This window comes from Lutra lutra, chromosome 4 (assembly GCF_902655055.1).
Source record: "Lutra lutra chromosome 4, mLutLut1.2, whole genome shotgun sequence".
Lineage (NCBI taxonomy): Eukaryota > Metazoa > Chordata > Mammalia > Carnivora > Mustelidae > Lutra > Lutra lutra.
The window spans coordinates 58,016,390-58,038,066 of NC_062281.1; the positions used below are offsets into that span (position 1 = coordinate 58,016,390).

General features: G+C 37.9%; 2 protein-coding genes and 1 long non-coding RNA gene across 12 annotated transcripts in view; 2 read left to right on the top strand and 1 right to left on the bottom strand.

The window, feature by feature from the left end:
* LOC125098149 (uncharacterized) overlaps window positions 1-8,802 on the top strand; it is a 21,479-nt gene extending 12,677 nt beyond the window's left edge. The window contains exons 2-3 of the long non-coding RNA XR_007126736.1: window positions 2,736-2,852; window positions 8,608-8,802. This is a non-coding gene — a long non-coding RNA (uncharacterized LOC125098149). The remainder of the gene's footprint in view (window positions 1-2,735; window positions 2,853-8,607) is intronic.
* ZFHX4 (zinc finger homeobox 4) overlaps window positions 1-20,740 on the bottom strand; it is a 183,218-nt gene extending 162,478 nt beyond the window's left edge. For 4 of the 6 annotated variants that reach the window (XM_047726623.1, XM_047726624.1, XM_047726620.1 and 1 more), the window contains exon 1: window positions 20,167-20,737. The gene's annotated coding sequence lies outside the window, so the exon portion shown is untranslated. Of the gene's footprint in view, window positions 1-17,822; window positions 17,980-20,166 lie in introns of those variants that run through there. The other 2 variants (XR_007126731.1, XM_047726622.1) reach the window with 2 other exon arrangements.
* Window positions 18,522-21,677, top strand: part of LOC125098148 (vegetative cell wall protein gp1-like) — a 41,231-nt gene continuing 38,075 nt past the window's right edge. For 3 of the 5 annotated variants that reach the window (XR_007126734.1, XR_007126732.1, XR_007126733.1), the window contains exon 1: window positions 18,522-18,711. Coding sequence is in view for 1 of the 5 variants with exons in the window: in XM_047726625.1 (XP_047582581.1) it covers window positions 18,963-18,983; window positions 19,185-19,481 (318 nt within the window). In the remaining 4 variants the exon portion in view is untranslated. Of the gene's footprint in view, window positions 18,712-18,936; window positions 18,984-19,184; window positions 20,172-21,677 lie in introns of those variants that run through there. The other 2 variants (XM_047726625.1, XR_007126735.1) reach the window with 2 other exon arrangements.

The window sequence follows — 21,677 nt, forward strand, 5'->3', positions numbered from 1 at the left end:
TTAATAATTTTGGCCAGATGCTGAATGGACCTTGCAACGTATCACCCCAATATTTCTTTTAATGAAGTAGATCTTATCTTTTTATTTTATCTTAATAGAGCCAGATATAACTTTCAAAAATGTAACATTATTGCTATGTGAAAAAAAATTACGAAAACCAAAGAATCCATCACAGATAAAAGCAGTAGAATACATTTTGTTGCAATACTCCGACATAATTTTACAGGAAATTGCCTATCAATTTCTTCTCAATAAGCTACCCATTAATCAGAAACTGAATCAAATAGATAATAAGTCTTCCATACAATCAAATTTACATTTCATTCCAAAAGCAACAATAGCAAAACCATCTGGATCCTTACAGCTAATAATATGTTAACTTATATTAACTGATTTTTAACATTTGTAGCTATTGACTCTGACCATGGCAATGTTCACCAGTGAATTTTGATGGAGTCACTTAAGTCTGTACAGTTAAAAAGTTATTTAGATCAGTGTACACAGTGACACTGAATTTGATGCTAAGTGATTTCATTGTCATCAATGTCAAACAAGATCTTTCTTTTATCAATGTGACCCACTTAGGAAATTTACACTAAAGTTTTTTAAGTCCCAGTAAAAAGACCACAAAGACAACCATTTAACTTAAACCACAGAATTCATTTCAAAATGACTGCGTAACAAGCAAACTCACTATAAAAACTGCTTCACCATTTAAGCTGTTTTCTTTTTAGTTTTTACCAATTTCTATTCTCTACTGCCAAGCATTCTATTTTTCAAAAATCACCAAAGTCCTCAAAAATCCCAAAGAGAAAAACTAATATAATTTTAATGCTAAATTCAGAACAATACATACCTGCTGGTCTGCTTAGAATATGTGTACACATTTTTTGGTATTCTCACTAATTCACAAGATCAGTGACTTTGATCATGTAAATCCCTTTTTCGGAACTAATGGACAATATGCAGAAAAAGAACTTTTATTGCTCGTTCTGCCTTGCTTTCCTCCTGCAGTCACTGCTGCCTAAACTCAGCTCCGCTAAATGACCAAACCCACCTACAAGGAGCCTGGCTAATGAAAGGGGGTACTTTCTGAACAATAGAAGAATTCCTTTGCATTCAGAAAGCAGAGTTCCCATTAGAACCCAAAATCAGAGAGGCCAGTTTAACCTCTTTTTTTTTTTTTTAATTGAGATTGTCCCAGCCCTCCTCTACGGTCCAGTGAGACAGTGCTTGTGAAATGATTAAAAAGAACGTGATCTGATCAAGAGGACAGAATAATGGGAAAGGAATGCTAGGTTAGCCACTCTGCAAAGTGCTGGGAAAGAAGACCAATGTGCCCCTTAGCCTATTGTTTTTATTCTCCTCTGCTCTTCAGCCAACCTCCTCACACTTTGAGTCTTTATTTACTCCATTTTAATGGGTTAAAAGTTATCCACTTACAACAGAATTTGGTAACAAGTTACAAATCCAAAAAAAAAAAGAAAAAAGAAAAAAGATAGGAAAAAGAAACAAAAAAAAAAAAAAAAAAAGGAAGGAAGAAAGAAAGAAAGAAAAATCCTTGAATTATATCAAGTTTCCAAAAGGTCATCACTGTCTCTGCTGTGGCCTTTTCCCCATTCCAAATCCTCTATCAATATGTCATAGTGAGTTAGGCAAAGACAAAAGAGAGGCGCAGTGTGAAAACGGCACATATATCTAATCCTGACAAAGCAATGAATAGACCTTCACAAGTATAATTATACTTGTTTATTTGTTGCCACGTACAGAGAACTGATGAAAAAAATCCATCAAAGTGGTATTATGCAGACACCAAGAGCTTCTTTTCTTTGGTTGCTAAAGCCACATTGAGGCTTAAATTCCTTATTGTTAAATTCAGAAGAAAGAAAAAAAAAAGATTTTTGGCTGGACTTTTTTTTTTTCTTTTGCATCAGTTGCTGACAGATCTTTTGTGTACTAGGCTGTATTAGCTCCCACCGCTACCTCATTTTTACCCATGTTGGAATTCATAATTACAAACTACTGTACAGAAGCTTTTAAAAGGGTGTGGTGTGCTGACCAGAAGAGGGTAGTGAAATTGCCCTTTTCTCATAGTCTGTCTTTTGATATATCAAAACACAGGTATAGTACCTGTGCAGAAACACCATTTACGTCAGAATACATCTTTGATCTCGGTCTTTTAAGTTGGTGCTGGTGGTTTTCTTTAGTCAGCTTTCTCTACAACTTGCTTATTTTAGTATAGGTTTAGTATTTCATAAAAGATTACATAACTTCTTTCCCATTGCAGTTTTAAAAACATTAAGTTAGCAAGAAGGAAGGTAAAGACAAGGATATCAAAGGATAAGAAATATTAAGTAAAAAGATTTCAAATCCAACAATTAAGAAGCCATTATGTTCCAATAGACACTAAATCAAATAACTTAACAAAAGCACATTTTTAGGGATGGGGGGAGCCAAATAAGCTTTTTTTTTTTTTTTCCTTGCAGGATAGAAATATATCAAAGTAAAAGCAATCTGCATAGTTAATGTTTGTGAGCTTTACAATTTAAAACAGAAAAGCTGTAATTTTTCTTTGCTGGCAATCTGGAAACACTCTGGAGTTAATTACAGCTGATTCGGAGTGAACCACACAAACAAAGACCAGTCTATGTCCAGACAATTATACTGCATTAACCAGCTTAGAGCTTCCTGCTGATGTTTCAGGGCTCTTCTGTTACACCCTTCTACCTTCCCAGCACGAGAGAAAATGCTTCTGCAAGAAGGAATTAATGAAGAGAACTGCAAAAGAATGTGTGACGACCTCTCCTGACACGGCAAAAACTTTCCACCCATGTCACGACAAAGGGGAGAAGGTAATTAAGTTTGAATAGAAGGATGTAACCAAATATATGAAGCATTTAAAATAAGCAATTTTTTAAAGAAGGAAACTTTACAAAAAAAAATGAGTGTGCAAGTCAACTAAGTCATTTCCCCTTATTTTCCTCATTAAAATCTAAATTAGCTATTCAATGCAGATTTATTTCCTACTCTATAAACAGCACCTTTGAGATTGACGCTTCGTGGTCTTCTCCCTTGCTTCTCTCTCTCTCTTCCTCTCCTCCTCTTCCCTCTCATTTTCTCTTATTCCCTCTCACATCTCTAGCCCTACATGGACTTTCTGTGACAATTACGTATCATTAAACATATGTGTTGGAGAACTAAAGAGAAAAGGTACAGTTTGCCAGTTCTTAATTTGTATGGTTGTGGGAAACAGGAATTTTACTCAGTTTCCTTCACAACTTTAATCAAACTCCAGCGACTTTTCCTTAGAGAGAAATCAATAATCTCTCCTTAACCAAATTACACCATTATATGACTCATTTTATTTGTTTGCTTCAGGAAAATTTCATAATCAGTGAGCAAGATGGACTCAATACTTTAGTTATACTCTGTAAACAAACTTTGGTACTTCTAACCAATCTAGTTGATTTCTAATTTTCTTATTCATTCTAATTGAAAATGAATAGTTTGCATTGGTGTGAGACAAGGACATGAACTATAATTATGTTCAGTGCCTCTTTCTGATTCTTTCTTTGATACTATTTTGCTAGTATTCCAGCTGACATTGGGGCTTTGTAGTGATTGCTTCATTAAAGGGTAAGGATGTCCTAATCAGCTAAAGCATTACTAGGAAGCTGTTGTTTGCCAATACTATGAGAATATACTGGCTTTTTTTCCTCTCTTTATAGAAGAAAAAAGGTACAACTGAATGCCAGTTACCCAGCCACACTTAAGTATTAATCATCTTCCCTTTGTCTCAAACATGCAAAGTAGGATTAGAGTTAAATGACTATATGATCTTTTTCATTTTTCTTCCCTAAATAAATGTTAATCTACAAATCAATCATGTGTTATATTAAAATACATATAAATATACTTTCTGAGAATACTAAAAGGTTGTGTAAATTACACTCAATTTTGCAAAGCATCTCAATAATGGACAGAATCATTTTCCCTTCTCAGACTCCTCTCCCTTAATCGCTACTATATTTGAAAGTTTAAGTCAATGACACTTCTAAAAATAAAGCTCAAACATGGACCCCTGTAGTTTTCCTTGGAAAAACATGGACTGTATCAATCATTTCAAGGATTTTTAATCATATTTGTCATGTTTCTTTATGTTTGTATTTCTAGTCTTTAAAATGTAATTGATTAATCTCTCTGGTTTACACACAATCTAAGACTGTTTACTTGATAATGATTTTGAATTATCACCTAGTAACATTTAAAAAACTTAATTGGTTTTATAAAGGTATATATAACCGCAGAATATTTGGCTTCAAAAAGATTTACCATTCTGCACACATATTTATCTCACATACAGTGTGAAGACAATGTATTCTAAGATGTACATGTATTTTTTCCTTCTTTATCTATTGTATAAAATCAACCATTGAACTACTGGTTCAAATACTTAAAAGGGAAAACAATTGGCTAATTATCTGTATTTCATGATTCCCACCAATAGGATCTCATAACCAATGTAGCAGTAAGTGTAAAAGTGTGAGTATGTCCTTACCTTAAAAAAAAAAAAAATGTCATTCTTTGCAGGCTAAACCTACCATAATTATCTTCATAAAGCTAATTACAGGTCAGGAATTCCAGCAAACATTCCTACTCCCTGAGCAATGATTTCAATGATTTCACCCAATTTCAAAAGAGTTTTAATGAAGAAAGCTATATGAACAAATTTTTAAATCACTACTAAGTACCTCTTATTATACAATACTCTTAGAATCTACAAAATACATCTCTTTTTATATCCCATGTAAATATTTTAAGTCATTTTATATTAAAAACCACATAGGACTAACATAATAGAGAACACAAGTGGAATGCCAAGTTTTCTTCTGGATGAAATATTGGCAAATTTCTGTTTGATCACTAAGATTAGTTGGTTATTTTATTTCTGTTATGAAGAGCCTTGTGTGTGTGTGTGTGTGTGTGTGTATGTGTTTGGCCTGAAAGTTAATTTGACTGCTGTCCATAAGTGAAGTGAGCAATTCAGTAATTAACTTTTGTGTTTTAAATGTATGAACTTTAATTAGATTTCATTATAAACAAACAAACGTCAACCATAATTATAAGCTCCTTGGTTTACCCACATATTATCCCTTTTCAAACAAACTTGATGTCAGACAAATTAAAATCAAGCAGCTAGCAATTTTGAGTTGAATTTTACATGATCTGCTGGTAACCTGATTACTTTAACTTCAATATCATTACAGGAAAAGTATTTCAGGAAAAATAATGACAAGAATTCCAACAGGAGACAAGCTTAATTGTATTGATTCAAAAGATGCATGTTCATAGGAACCATGTTGAAGGAATAATGTTATCTCAAATCTACAGTTTCTATTAAAATGAAATTGTCCAGCATGAAAGAGGCAATTAAGATTAGTGTCTGCAGAACTAGAGATACTAAACTAACTAAATAATTATCTGGGCCCAATTATCTTATACTTTAAGTAGCAAAATACCAGTGTGGAGCAACTATAAGGCATGAGGTTTGCAGGTTTATTTACTGACTGGTGTATCTATTAGGACCAAGAACAAGTGGAGCTGTCAGGACATAATGAAGGTAAATGATTAGTTAGCACCAAGCCTGAACTCTTCTTCAATGCAATAAGAGTTAATTAAAGTTTACCACCAAACATCAACCAAAGCAGGATGTTGATCAGGTTTCAGCATTAAGTGCAAACAGACAATAGTTAGCAGCAATTAGTACAGCTATCAAATGACATGCAATGATAATTATACATTTAAAACAGCTAAAGAGCTGGGGGAAAAAACTAATCAGCTTCTTTGACGACAAATACTTTTCAAAGGGCAGGAAACAGGTATCAGATTATTTCACTTTAACACTGTAAATCAATAGAATTAAACAAGAAAAGGTTGTATGGGTACATTATCTGAAAGAGAACAGTTCACTGGCTTCAAAATGAAATAAATCTGCTAGTATTGGTCTATCAAAGATAAGAACTTCTGTAGCTAAAGAAAATAAGTTACTTTTCAATTAAAGTTTCAGAATGAAGTCTGTGTAAAGAAAGTTTAGCTTCTTAGTTTTGTGTAAATCCAACAATGCAACAAGTATTTCACTATCATTATTGTTATTTAAATGATTAACTTCCACTCTAAAATACTATCAAAAGTACTTTATGCCTGAATCTTACCTTTGTGTACTCAAATATTATCTTCCCCCAAAGCTTTTGGATGATAGATCTAACAACTTTTATAATGCAGCCAAATTTAAACAAAAAGCCATATATGCATATTTAGCCATTCAAATCTATGGCTTCAATCCTGCTGAAATCAATGAGCTTGCATGTAACACATCCCTTAAAACAATTTGATAAGTCACCTCATTCTTTTCCATAGTTTCCGGCCTGCATGTTAGAGCATAACTCTAGAAATGTACCCATCCTCATGACCCCACCTCTCCATCTTTCCAACTAACCCTGTTATGCTAAGGATTTGTACACAGTGCTGGCTAATCCTAATATTTCCCTGGAGCTAAATCTAAGCCATGGCTGACTCCCAGCACAAAAATGTCTCTCTCCAAAAGCCCTTTCGCCCCCTTCAGCACTCATACACTCATTGGTCCTGACATTTTCACTTCAGCCATGACAAATGAGCTGATGACTCTGATGTGATTGCATGGGAGGATGGCTTTATCTAAAGATATATCATTAACTCTCATCACCATCTCCTAATATGGCTCTTCTGGGTTAATGTGTTGTGAAAATCTGAGGAAATTTTTGTGTAAATATATGCACTTTTAGTAGTAAGAGACCAACTTCATCAAAAGGAGAAAAGGGAAGGCAAAGTGGACAGGATGCGGGGAGGGGGGGATGACAAGCATTAACTAAATGTGGCTCTGGGGATTTAAGTAACTCTACTCAACCTCTGCCCCAGTGCAAACCAGCCAGCTGACTGTCTCTTAAAGGTCCCGTCTCCTCAACGTGGGCGTCTGGAGCGGAGCATAATTGGTGAAGTGGCCCAGATAAAGCTTTTCAGATAAGTATGGCTTATCAATCGGGCAAGCCCACTTTTTTTTTTCATCCCAGTGTAGTACATATTTTATTTTTAAACCCTTCATTTCCTATATTATTAAATGTCTCTAAATTCATTTTAATGAGGAAAAGGATCATCAAAACCCATTTTACTCCAAGATCATTGCATTCTCCAATCAGAAGGAAGCAATATTTTTTCCAACTATTACTAAATGTGAATCTTCTCAGACTTCAAAGGAGAAGGGAAAAGGAAGCCTTTCCATTTAGCATGAATATCGCAACCCTTTAGGTTAAGTTAGAACCTAAGTTCCAGTTACATAGTTCTTGTTATGTATACTATGGAGTTTACAGAGTAGATACTTGTTATAACCTATTCTCTCGTTTCCTCTGAGAACACACAGCCAATCAGAGTCAACAGTAGCATAACAGACCTCAGGAAAAGAGGTCAGGCTTTGAGGTAAAGTGCTATTCACTCTTGGACCATGCAAGGAGCTCTTTATTCCTGTTCTTATTGGCATCAGTCCCCCTTACTAGAGCAAGAACAAAGCCAAGTGCTCGTGTGAGGTTTATGAATAAATCAGAGGTGAGCCACTGTAAGTGCTGCCCATGATTTCCTTGTTGACAGTGAGCACTTAAACAGGCTTCTATGACTAGCGACTTCTGGCAAACCATAATGATTCCTAATCTGCACCCTGCTTCATTTCAAGAACTAAATGACCCACCCCATTTTTTTCTGCAAGTTTTCACCTTTCAAGCAATTCTTGTCTATCTCAAGCAGCTTAACATTACAATCCCAGAACAGTCAGCTTGTGCTGTGGTCATCACAGAAATGGTACCAACTGAAAAATCTTCCTTTGCTTGGAAAAATTCCACCAAAAAAAAAAAAAAAATCTCCAGCATTGCAGAAATTATTCTCATATTAATATTATAGGATCTTTGGATATGGGAGCAGCTAAGCCAACTGAGGTAAAAAATGCTAAATAATTTGCTAAAGGGCACATACACGTTAGAGCTGAACAACTAGGTGCTGTAGTTATGTGATATTTCCCAGAAATTTCTCTGAGTTGCAGTTTCCTTATGGGTTAAACGAGATGATTATGCTATATCCCTTCTGACTACAGCGATCTATGGTTCTAATATAAAAACCCATTTAGATTGCACTGAAGATAGTTTTCCCTATGGAGTTTTCCAAGACAAACCCAGATGTTTTTAAGGCTGTATATTTCTTTTCAGTACCTAGATTTCAAGAATAGAGGAAGATTTCGGTAGAATAGTAAATTGAAGTTTTTTTTTTTTTTTTTTTAGATTTGATTTATTTATTTGTCAGAGAGAGAGCGCGCGCACAAGTAGGCAGAGTGGCAGGCAGAGGCAGAGAGAGAAGCAGGCTCCCTGCTGAGCAAGGAATCCGATGCAGGACTCGATCCCCGGACCCTGGGATCATGACCTGAGCCGAAGGCAGTGGCTTAACCCACTGAGCCACTCAGGTGTCCCTAAATTGAAGTCTTCTACTTATATTTTTAGTTAACTATTATTCATTTTTTCATTCATTCAACAGATATTTTGTTGAGCACCAAAGATTTGCCAATAACATCTGTCACAATACAGTGATTAAACAGATACGGTTGCTGCCCTCATGGAGGCTGAAGTTTATTTGAAGAAACACTTAAACAAGCATCGTGAAAAATGCTTAGATGCCAACTGTTTTTCTTTCATTGAAATATATCATTAGCCTATCAGTATTCAATAAATGCTTTGCTTTACATCAGTATATTTCAAGTGAATTGTCAAGTCACAGGCCACTCATAAATGACCAGAACATGGGCGAGGCACACACTTTTATTTTTAGGAAAATTTTAACAAAGATTATGAACCACACATATTAAGCAAAAATGAAATACGAAGCTGCAAAGTTACAATCTAAGTACACTTACATTTCCCATAAAAATACAAATAGTTTTAAATGTGCATCTTACATGTATCACAATGGGAAATTATTACAAATTTTAAAAAAGAAGATCCATAACAGAAATAATTCATTTCTAGGTAGTCCAAAAATTGTATTATAAATTTATTAACCTTTGTCATGAATCTTATCTTTGAACTTGGGTACTCCTCCCATGAATAATGCATTATTATAAAAAAAAAAGGATTGTGATCTCCTCCAAGAGATAAGCCAAGGAGTCTCATAAATTGGCTATAAAATCCCTCAAGAAAACTTAAAGGTTGTACAGCATTACTGGATTATTAATAACTGGATCTCCTCTCTAAGTTGGTATAAATCTTGATCAACAGGGTGCCATGTAACAGTATCCATACTCCTTTTGTTGTGTATCAAAATATCATAATACCAAAAATCTGGAAAGGTATTTCTATTGCATCTAATCCAGTTTGGGGAAATCCTCTAATTCTAAGGCTTTCAAACAGGCTAGGTCAACAAGACTTAAGTAAGCGTTGTGGTATCGTCTATGATTGCATATAATGGACAGTCTGGAATCTGGAGTTCATGTAGTTAGACCAAGTTCTGAATTATTTAAGAACTATTCCTGTTCTAATTTGCTTCTTAGAAAAAGACCCAGAAATGCATTAAACTTCTAAAAGCCCTTGAAACCAAAACAACCCACGATGATGGAGGGGCAGATAATGAGGGAAGGACTAGCCACAAAGATGCCATCCAGGTATGTCAATAAGAATATACCTTCTTTGCAAACACATTTCCTAATTTCTGTTTCTGTTGTAAGAGAGAGAGGCATCCCTATTCAAAAGATCTATGTTGACTTGCTTGACCAAATGCTCTTTAGTTGGGTACTACATAAACCAGCTACTGAAAATAAGGAAAAAGGGGACACAGGGTATCAGGCCCTGTAATATTTACTTATTTTAATGTTCACAACACTTTAGTGTTATGTAATCTCTACAACAACTTTAAAATACAAATTAGGAAACTGAAGCTTACAAAGATTACATCCATAATAAGAATTTAACTCAGGTGTCTAGTAGCTCTAACACAATTTCTACTGGTCCTTGAGTTGTCAAAAATGGAGTAGATTTTCAAATATCTAAAGTCTAAGCTAAAGCAAACTCATTTAAAAAGGAAGCCAAGCACTTAAAAATGCAGTCAAGATTCACATACTTGAATTAGGAATACCGTACTCAATCTTGCTCTTTTGGCTATAAGAACTTCTCAGAGAACTTGGGAGGTAGTAAATTTCTGTTCCTGTCTTTAAATGCAAAAAAAAAAAAAAAAAAAAAAAAAAAAAAAACAAAAAAAACAAAAACAAATTTAAAAAAAGGAATCCAAAGTAAATAGAATCAAAAGAATGTTTGCTTTTTACTGTGTCATTCTTTCTTTGCGCTATGCTACCTTTACAACATCACAGCATTGTCTTCATTTGCTTTCCCTACATAGAATAGAAATCTTAATCTTCATAACCATGTTCATGATTATTAAGAATATAATTCAACTGACTGAGATCATTGGTACTTTTATGAATCATAAACTCTTCTCGACCATTCAACGCAACTAGTCTGACCTCCTAAATAACCCAAAAATATGTATACAGTCACAGTGATAAGATGCCATTCAGATTGTACTCGTTCCCTTTTCGTAGTAGAGAACTCCTCTCTCACAAGAAAGAGTACCACTGTTGGATTACCAACATTTTCCTTTTCTTCTCTATTTCCACCACCATACTCAGTTACATAGTAAACCCTTTTCCAAGCAGCCAATATAACTGTGTGACCACTAGTCCTCGAATTGGGATATCTGAGTTTTGTCCTGACATTTTCTTAGCTTGCTTGGTAACTCAATGGTTATTTCTCCTGAATTCAATATCTCATATTTTACAATTAGCTGGCTAAACTGGATTAACTCTAGGGTATTCTCAGGCTTTAGCATGTTGATAGTTTCCCTTACAAACCTACCTGCTTTTTTTCTATTGTGATCATGTTGGTCAGTTCTCAGAAAATGAAAGGAATTTAGTCTACAGGGGGAAAATTTCACAGGCTACACCTATGGGTACATCTAAAGAGGAAAGAGAGACACAAACACGGAAAAAGGGTCGGGGTATGTGCGTATATGTCTCTACACATGCTCCTATGTGGTATATACTAAACCAAAAGAGATGACTCGTTCTCGAGTAAGTAGTGGGCTCAGAAAATTTAGGTATTACTTGCATTATTCCTAACCTTATGGAAAAAAGGACTAAGAACTGTATTTTAGAGAATCCACATTAATAAAGCCTTTCAGGTTTAATTAAGGTAGTTTGGGAAATAATTGGGCTTCCTCAATTTATTCTTCCATGCAGATGAATTTCAAGATTCTCCTTTGTTTTGTTTTGTTTTTAACAGTATAACCAGGTGGCACACACCAGCTCATATGATTTTTATATTTTAACCATTGTTAAAGCTAAGGATTTCCTTTCTTCTTTACAGTGAAGGAAAAGAATTTTATGGACAATTATAAAATGCATATTTTAACCAAAAGTCAATTTTCCCTGGTTAAAATGATTTAGATCTGAGTAAATACTTGCAGAACAATTTCTGTTTTTATAGCTAGAACACACTGGAACCTATAAACTTTGTCTTCAGAGGTATGTGCTAGAGTGGGCACCATTCAGAAATTACCAACTGTGCACTGTCGTATCCTTAGGACAAGCAAACATGAGAAATGATCGATCATCTACATCCATGATGCTAGTGTATGAACTCCTGACCTGAACGACTAAAACACCTACTCAGGACTTGTCTTGGACCATCAGGGCATTATGACATATTAACCAAGTCAAGCCACCCAAATTCTTCAATGCTGTTTATTTTTTCAATTTCTAGAATGTTAAAGTGGCTAATTATATCAGAGATAAGTTGCTTGCAAATAGGACTTTAGTGTCAAAGCCATTTTTAAGTTGTGTGCATACATTCAAAAGTGCTTGAAAATGGCAAATATATTATTTTACTCACAAATCTTTTGAGAGTAGGGGAGTGAGGAGCAGCCATCCCTGGACTGAGGACTGTATGTCAAATGTGAAACTATATCAAACTTTCAAGGCAACTTGTGAACCTCTGAAACCAGGGAATTAACAGAACATCAAATCCAGTAAGATCACAGGGGCACAATCCTTATGCAAGAAAATAATGCCATTGAGCCCTCATTAAAAGACCATTTCGTCCTTAGCCATCAAAGACTGCGAGTGCACTAAGATCTTGGTTATATCATCAGGGATAACTAAAACAAGTGCCAAGAGAAACTGTGCACTTTTAGTTCTCACATGTGTCCATCTGTTCACATATAAACATATATTCCGCTTTCTGTCTGATTCCTAAAATCTTGATATCAGAATACCCTGGGCTTTTGCCCATTTCCTAAGAATGCAGACATCACATAAGCTACTATTAACCCATGTGTGATCCACTTCCATGGTGGCTGGAAAGCTGCCAGTTACAACACATGGTGCTTGGTTAACAATGTCTTAAAATATAAATGAATTTATTTTTTAAATTAACACATTTTTCTTATGGAAATACCTTAATAAGCCTTTCTGCATGTAAAATAGCCTCCATGTGGATTTTTTTTTGTTCTTTTAAGACTTTTTGCAAGCATATCATAAAGTTAATCATAAAAGTTTCTGAAACAATCCAGAATTTCTTGACAAATTTTTAAAAGGACTCCAGTAAAGAATTTTGGTGACTTTATATAACCAAGATCAAACACTTTTCCTTTACAATATTCTGTACTCAAGAGGCAACCCTTATACTTTAATTTACGTGAAAACACTTCTGATTTCCCAAGTTTCCATGTAACATTCTTAATAGCACCTCAGAAACTGAACTGCGAAAGTGATGAGGCAAACAGAAGTTCTACACTCTAGGAACAAAACAAGTTAGGTTAATATCTGGTGGAATCTTTCAATCCTGCTCTGGGCAGCCTTTAGGGGCTCATCTGTTGTGACCTCAGACTGGAAAGAGATTGTTTAAAAAGTATACTGTAAATAATTACCCACACTGCATTTGATTTACATATGTACAAAAGAATCAATTCCCACCTTTGAAAGTGTCTTAACACTTAGGGTATTTTAACTCCCCTAGTTATGGTTGAAGAAACATCATTGAGAGCCTGACCATGTTGTCAACTGGTAACCAGTTACAGCTCTAACTAGTGACAAGAAAAAACCTTACTGCCGATGTCTCCAAAAATGAACATACAATACTCAGACACTTTGTAAAAGACTGATCTCAAAATGAAATGCACAATACACCTACAAAGCAACATAAGGTTGAATTAAATCCTAAGAAAAATAACTGTATTCTCTTTGACTAACCCTTCCCAACCACAAAAGCTGATGGGCCACTTAGCACACTTAACATTGCCAAAAGTCAGGATACACAACTCTTTCCCAAAAGAAGTGTTCCACCAACTGAGACAACTATTTATAGCCTATGGGGGAGGGGGGGCAGAGGAATACCATATATTCCATCGTTAACTAAATTAAATATCCACACCGTACTCTTGGCCTCCTCTGAAATAACCGTTTTTGACAGCAAAGTGCTGGGAATTCTCGATACCCAATAGTCAATATTTGGCTAGCCTAGCATGTTTCTGAAAACTCTTCTGCATACAAGCCTCTGTTTATCATCCTCTAGCTGCACTATTGTCATACATATTGCTTCCCGGTGATGATGAAAACTCAGGGCATCTTATAAGTTGCTGAAATCTGAGCCCCTGCTTGTTTTCTCAAGTCTTGGACAAACATAACTTTAGAGAGAGCAGAGCATGGGCATAAAAAAAGAGGGGCCTGCATTTTCATCTTCCTTTCATCTTAGTCATTCAGTCAGCCATTCAGAACCCTATTCAACAGAGCTTTTCATTATGCAAAAAAATGCTAATCCTTTTCCGATGCTTTCACACTTGTATAAACCCCCATTCCTTCAACTGAAAAGCAATTATATCAGTTTACCTTTCTGTCAAAAACAGGATTAATATTCCAATAACAGAATCCCCTTTCTTTTCCTATCTTTTAGCTTTAGGAAACTAGAGATTATTAGTAGAGGCATTCTTAGAACAAGAATACATTATTTTAAATATGATGGTGTTAACCAATGAATGGAAAAAGGAGAATGATCAGAAGAAGAAAAAGTCGCCCAGTATACTGCAGAAACTCTTTTCTGTGACAGAACTGACCTTCCTTTTGCAGATGCCCAAAGAGACTGAGACTCACTCTGGTCTATTAATCAGAAACAAATTATGAAAGAATGTAGTTGGACTGGTTGACACTATCCTGTCTTGGGAGACTCAGTAACAGCCTAGTAACAATGTCCTCTTCATGGGTAATGAACAGCCATGACAAATGGGGCAGAGAAACTATTTATTTGCATATGCAAATTCCCACACAAGGGAAACATGTACAAACAAGTGTCATTGTAAGGTGGATTAGGCAAACAACGCTTTCTTTTTAGGACATTCTGCAGCCCAGAACATTAGTCAGCACAATTAAACCAGTCTCCATGGAGACTAATGAAATTTCACCATGGTATGAGTTAAATTAGATAGCTAGTTATGTGTTTCCACAATCCAACTTGAAATCCATTATTGTTTCAGAACAATACAGCAATTGTGCCTAGCTGATCTTTGCCAGCTCAACAAGCTCCTAAGTTGACAATTTGCATATGTTAATATAATTAAGCACTAATTACATGAAACTTGTACATATTCACATGCACTTTCCCTGGGCGCTTTTCAGTTTGAACCTTGGCCAACTCTTTAACCCTTAGAATGGTCTTAGAGGATAAAAACTCTGCCTGTAGGTACAGCCCCTAGGCAGACACAGAAAGGCTCCTCATTTATAAACACAAAGCTTAACCTGGCTTCTCATATTTCTAGCAACAATGACAGAAAATATTTTGTGAGTGTGGTAGGGACCAGGATGAGGGAAAACCAGGGTGTGTATTAGGGAGGGGGGGATTAGTCTTTAAAGACTTATAATGAATATCTTCTCATAGAAAAGCAATAACATTCATTTCAAGAAAATGTTAAGAATTTGCTCTCACTGACATTGTGGGACCTTGGGAGATGAAAATGGTTTGACAACAGCAAAAATAGCAAATAGAAAGGGAAAAGGGAGCATCAGCACCTAATGAGCTTTACATAAATATATGCAGAGGCAATTAAGCAATGTTAATTACTATGACAGCAGTTAATTGAATATAATTAGATATTTTAAGCCACTGAATAAAGCATAGTTAAGATTAATTTTATTGAGATTAATTGTAAATAAGGATAGATTAACTCTATGTTTTGACAGGCATAAAAAGTAGTTCTGCAAATTAAGCAGGAGCATGGCCACCAGTCCAAAAATCATATATTATTTTAGTGTCACACCTCAGAATCATCCCCTCAATAAACATGACTTTTCAAACCCAAACAGACAGGAATCTTGAAGAAAAACAAACAGCTTGCAGAGATTAAAGAGCCTTTTGTCCTTTTTCATGTGCATTTCTTTTAACAGACTAAATTAAGCGAGTCTGGTGTACGTTTTTTAGGAAGGAACATTTCACACTGAATGGAAAAAATGTTCTATCACATATGAAATTCGTGCAGCTGTGCGGAACTTGGTCCAGATGGTTTTAGACTATAAACCACCACCAAATGATAGACAGTAGGCCTTCCCAAGATTATGTGATAAAGTCACAATCTTTTATTTTGACCTCCCAAATTTCTGCTTTGTATTATTTCCAATCAAATCACATATTTTCTTTTACAAATGTGTTTCTCCAAGAGGGTTAAAAGAAACATTGTGCCTACTTAGTACTAGAAATAAATGTAAAATGAATTGGAGAAGGCCTCCAGTAACAGATATCAGCTAAATCATTCAGCCACAGAATGCAATGATAGCTACGACAACAACGTATGCACATGACAACACTTGATTATTACTCTCAAAAACAATGGTTTCTAGAAATATTTCTTAGGGAAATATTGCTAAATGAAAAGCCCTCCCAAATACTTCCACACCAAGCCAATCCATGCATACTCTTTAAGGAAATTAACACAGTCCTCAAGAATGCTGAACAAATCACTAATAAGAAAGGAACTTCCATTGATTTTGAAATAAATCAATAGGTGATTAACATAATATTTTTAAAGCAGCAGAATGTGTGTGTGTCTATATTGCATAAACATATATATTATATTTCCAATACCCCTTAGCTCTTAATCGAACGAGGGCTTTATGCTATTGAGCATGTCTCTCTACTACCTCACAACTTCTTTAGGATGCCCTTAGTCTTTATAACGAAAATCCTAAAATTTTCGTCTGTGAAACAAGACTACGACAAGCCATTCTGCAGTGAAAGATTTTAAATCATCCAGCCTCTTCTAATAGACTTGAGACTTATTGAGGTAGAAACCATAAAAAATGAAGAAGGGAAATTTAATCCCTGAAATATTGATTTGCACATTAATATCATATAGGCAGAGGGCAATTTGGCTTCGTGGAAATGACACATTGTCGACCCTTGGTGAAGTCAGAGCCAATCTAACTGCTGAACATGTCTGAATCTCAAGAGTTATTAAGGGCTTCCCTTCTTGCCTTTATGACTTTTCTTCAGCCTACCAATGCAATCTTAAATGTATTATCTTTAAGAAATAATTGTAAAACCTCAGGGGTTTTCCAGTTAATGGAAGGGAGGCCAAACCACATCAGATTCTGAAATGCAACATTAAACCCTTGCAATCAACAAAACCACCTCAATTCTCATCCATCCAGTGGAGGATCTAATATTGTTATTAGAGATAATCAAATTTCATTGTGTAAATTTAGGCTCATGGTCAGAATGAAAGCAGTAAATTCTGCAATATTAAACAGCGATTTTCTCAGCATCCTTTATGCTTCCTTTGCTGGTGCAGCATCTTTAAAAATAATCCAACTAGGTCAAAATTAATGAACAGATTTGGGCTCATTTCCTAAAAACTGTGAAAGATTACAATAGACCTGAACCATGTTTCCTTCATTTTTAACTTTCAGTGGCAACTTTCACTTCCTAGACCCACAGCCCACTCACTCTCCCTGTCCTAACCCCACAGTTGGTGCTATTGCTTTGACTTACACAGCTGGTTTACCTGACCTTTCTTTGTTCCTTAGGTACATCTCACTTTTCAGATTTATGGTATTTCACCCATATTTCATTGGTTCTATCTTCACTGCCATAAAAAAGAAAACACTTAAATATGAGTTTACTTTTTTAAATCCAAAAGCAACCAGCTATTGAATAAATACACAGTGATGCTCTCTCCTCAGTTTATGCCATAAATATTAAAACCATTTAAAAAAATAACTCTATAAACCTATGATCCCCACACTGAAGCCAGGTGCAAGAGGTTAAAACAGCTGGCTAGCCATCTTTTATTTTTGTGTGCCTTCCTGCTGATTGAAACCGCAAACACTGAAAACTATCAAATATTCCCTTAAGGATTTTCTTTTTTTAAGAAGAGGAAGGAAAAAAGAAAAACCTTCATTTTCTATAATATGCTCCTTTGTGGAGAAAAAAAAAAAACTCTAAAACACAATCAGTAACAGAGGTAGTGAAATAATTCCAAATATCTCCTTTCTGTTGTATTTAAACCATCATTTCCAACAACTTCTATATACAATTGTTTTTAATTCTTCAGTTAGAAAAGAGAAGAGAGAAAGAGAGAAAGAAAGTCTGAGCTTGCTCTGTCAGTTTTGCCAGTAAATATAAAGTAAAACAAATGTTGATGGCACCGAGAGTGTTACATACCCGGGCTGTGTTTTTGCATTGCTCTCAATGGAAGCGATCGATGCCCGTGTCACTGTCGCGTCCCAATCGCAGCCAAGTCTCAGCCTTAATCTAAGCAACACCCGAAAAGGCAGCGGCAGCCGCAGCCTCTCCCTGACTCTTCCATCCATCCACCCAACTAAAAATATAATACTACATATGAGCTTTAACCACTCCACGTTTATAGGGATCAAGCCACTGAAAATCCAGGAGAACACAATAAAAAAAAAAAAAAAAAAAAAAAAAAAAAAAAGAACCCTCCTTCTGTCTCGTGTCTCTCTCTCCTCTCTCTCTTCCTCTCTCCTCTCTCTCCTCTCTGTCTCTCCTTTTGCCATCTACATGATCCTTGATTAAACATGGAACAGAGTTATTAAAAAAGGGGGGGGGTAAGGACTCAAGGAGAGGAAATGCAACTGTCAGAAATCGGGACCGCCAGATTTCCTGGTGAACCTGCCTCTGTCTGAGTCAGTGTCAATCCACCATCTTCCGCCAAAGAACTTGTCTTTGGGTTTTTGTTTGGTTTGGGGGGGTTGTTGTTGTTGTGTATGTGCTTTTTTTTTTTTTTTTTTTTGGAAGGGGGAGGGGAAAGGCAAGGTTGGGGCTGGAGGTGGGGGGGCAGGGAAAATGTGTGTGTGTCTGTACGTGTTGAGTGTGTGTACGTATGTGTGTGTAGGGGTCGGGGTGGGGGGGGTCCGTGTTTGCGATCTGAACCTTTGGTACCTACAAGGAGGGTGTCTCACCGAACGGTAGCTAAGATCTCACCAGAACCGCGCGGAAGTGAGGAGTCGCGGCCAAAGGCGCCCGCTGGAGCCTCCTCTCTGGGCCGGACCCCAGCCCGAGCCGCGAAAGGAGCCCCCCGCCCGGATCACAGGTAACAAAAGAAATACAAACCAGTGCACCGTCTTCTGTGGGGGAAGGGGGCCAGGATGGGAAACCCTTAGTAACTTGGGCATCGGCAAGAAACTTTATACAATTCCATGAGAAATTTTATTATTATTTTCTGATAGAAAAGATCAGAAAGAATGGGGGGAGGAGGGAGTGAACTAGAAGTAGAAGGAAGGCGAGACCCGACGCATTCCAGCCCCTCTTCCCTTAGCTGCTCCCGGCCGGAAGGCGCACTTGATGCGGAGAGAGGCGAAGAAGGTGAAGTTCGTTTTGCAGACATGGAACCTCTTTGGGGAGGGGGGACAGGGAATAAATCAGTTCTCAGAGCCGGCCACAGCCTCCCCCCTACACACACACACACACACACACACACACACACACACACACACACACCCTTTGCCCTCTGCCAAAAGGAAAGGAAAGATTCTTGACCCCAAGCCGCTGGCATCTATCCACTAGTCTAACGCACAACCAGCAGCGAAAGCGCCTGGCGAGAGCCGCAGCCGCCTCCCGGGTCCCTGGCCCCAAGGCCCGGCGTTCCCGCCTCCTAACGGACCTGCCTTCCGTTCGCCAGCACTCGAGTCCGCGCCGCCCGCGCCGCCGGGAGCAGCCCTCGGCTGTGCCCGCTGCCCGCTCGGGCCGGCGGCTGCCTACCTGCTGCCCAGCCCCTGCTCGCGCCCCGACCTCTTGGAACACCCCCCCTCCCCCCGCCCAAGGCGTACAGATCCCCCGTCCGCCGCCAGTCCCGCGCACTAAGCGCCCTTCGGGGAACTTGAGAGAGGAAAGGGTGGGGGTGGTAAGAGGAGGAAGAAAAAAAAAGGCTGAATAACGGGGGCGGGGGGTGTAAAACAGGGAGAGAGGGGCTTCAAGCCCCACCGACCAACGTCCAAACTTCCCGAGAATGAGTGCAGAGAAGGGGTCATCCCGACTGGGGTGTGGGGGCGCGGGGCGACCGGGGACCCCTGGCAGTGCCCGCGCCGCTGCGGAGCTGACAGCTTCCCCGCGCCACGAGAACGCCACAGGCTCGCGGTGGAGACAGAACCCGAAAAGACAGGGAAAAGGAGAGAAAACTGCTCGACGAAACGTGAATGATCCGCCACTTCAATCCAAAAGTTAAATCCTCCAAAACGCAGCCCCCGCAAAGAAAGTGGAAAATCAGGTCCCTCAGTGCCCCCTCCCTCTTTCAGCGGAGCAAATCCTTGAGCCAAAAAAAGGGGGAAAGAGATAGAAAAGGGGGGCAGAGCGGAAGAGATGGTCGGGATGAGGGGATGTGTGCGAGAGCGAGCGAGAGCGAGCGAGCTAGGGGCAGAGAGGGAGAGAGGCGGAGAGGGAGAGAGGGAGCGAAATATCAAAGATTGTGCAAGATCAGGCTGGAAAGATAATCGATACTCGACCTAAATTTAACACAAACTACTCAATAAAAGTTAAAGAAAAAACTTACTTTCCATTTCCCCTGCAGTTCCTACTCGATCTTCGCCTCTTTTTTGTTTTGCTTTTATTTTACTTACAGCTGATCACATCCAAGTAAAACGAGAGGGTTCATTTAAAAAAAAATAAAAAAAATAAAAAAATAATCCTCGAACTTTATTGGGTGAAAATAAAAACGCTGAAGCAGAAAGTGGGGGGCATGGAGCGGTCCTCGGGGGTCCGGGAGGAGTTAAAGCATGTGCCGACCGCGGTCTCGCTGTTTGGTTGTGAAGGGGTTGGGAAAAGGAGGAAAGGAAATGAAAATCCGATATGTCTTTATTCTGCTAATTATTATCGTTTTAGCCCTGTTTAAAAAAATGGCTGATTAAGTTGAGTGCGCATGTCTTTGTGTGTCTATTCCCGATATGCACTCTGGGAATGAGAGAGGAGAGTGAGGGAGAGGGAGAGGGAGAGGGGGGAGAGAGAGGTGTAATTAGTGAGGTGATCAACATTCCCCAGACTGCAAATGACGCGCAGCCCGGACTCGGAGCAGCCCGGGAGCCTCGCGGCTTCCAAGGCTGGGAGCGCTGCGGCGGGAGCCCGGGACGCTGCGACCGCGGAGAGGGCAGGAGATGGGGATCTCCGGGGCTCGCACCCCACGCGCCCCTGCGCGCACGACTCCCAAACTTCATTAGACACACACACACGCACACACAACCACATACACACACACACACACACACTCTCTCTCTCTCTCTCTCTCTCTCTTCAGCAAAAAGGGAGAGAAAATAAAACATAAATACCCCCAAAGCAATGCCCTTTAACCAGTCGAATTTTTCTTTTTATTTTAATGAAGCAAAGTAATTATTATCGGACCAAAGATTTGTTTACTAGGGAGCTTTAAGGAGACTATTAGAGGAATGAAGAGATTTTTTTTCCCCCTCTGCCTAATTTATTGTTGCATACAAGAACGCATTTTAATGGAGAAATGCGGGGACGGAGCAAATATGCAGATGTATGTAAATAAAGGGTGCCTGGCAGTGTGCAAACACCGCCTGGCCCAGCCTATTTCGAAGGAAGAATTGCACTCTGGGTCCATAAGCACCTATTTAAACACGGATCTTTCGCTTGCACAGGCAGGAGAGAAGACCCATGGCATGGCTGACACAAGTGGTTAGTTGAGTCAAAGTAAACTTTCAAATGAGAATAAGTGATGGGTGCAAGGGTGATAGTGGGGATATGGTTCTAGCCTTTATGTAATATTTTTGAATATTTTATCAGAATTGCTTAAGTTCAATGTAATAGCTTTAAGAAGACTTAGGGGAAAAAAAAAACCTTTCATCTTGCAAGTCTGTTGAATTATCTTTCTTGAAGCACGTTATGATGAATTTTAAAACCCCACTACAGATCTCATTAGAATGAAATATACTTGGTATTTTCTGGTGCAAAATTTAAGGTGGCTGATTCTCATTTGAAAATCTAATTATCTCTTTCCAATATTACAGATGTGAATATGAGTGACACTTTCATTAAAAGATAATTAAC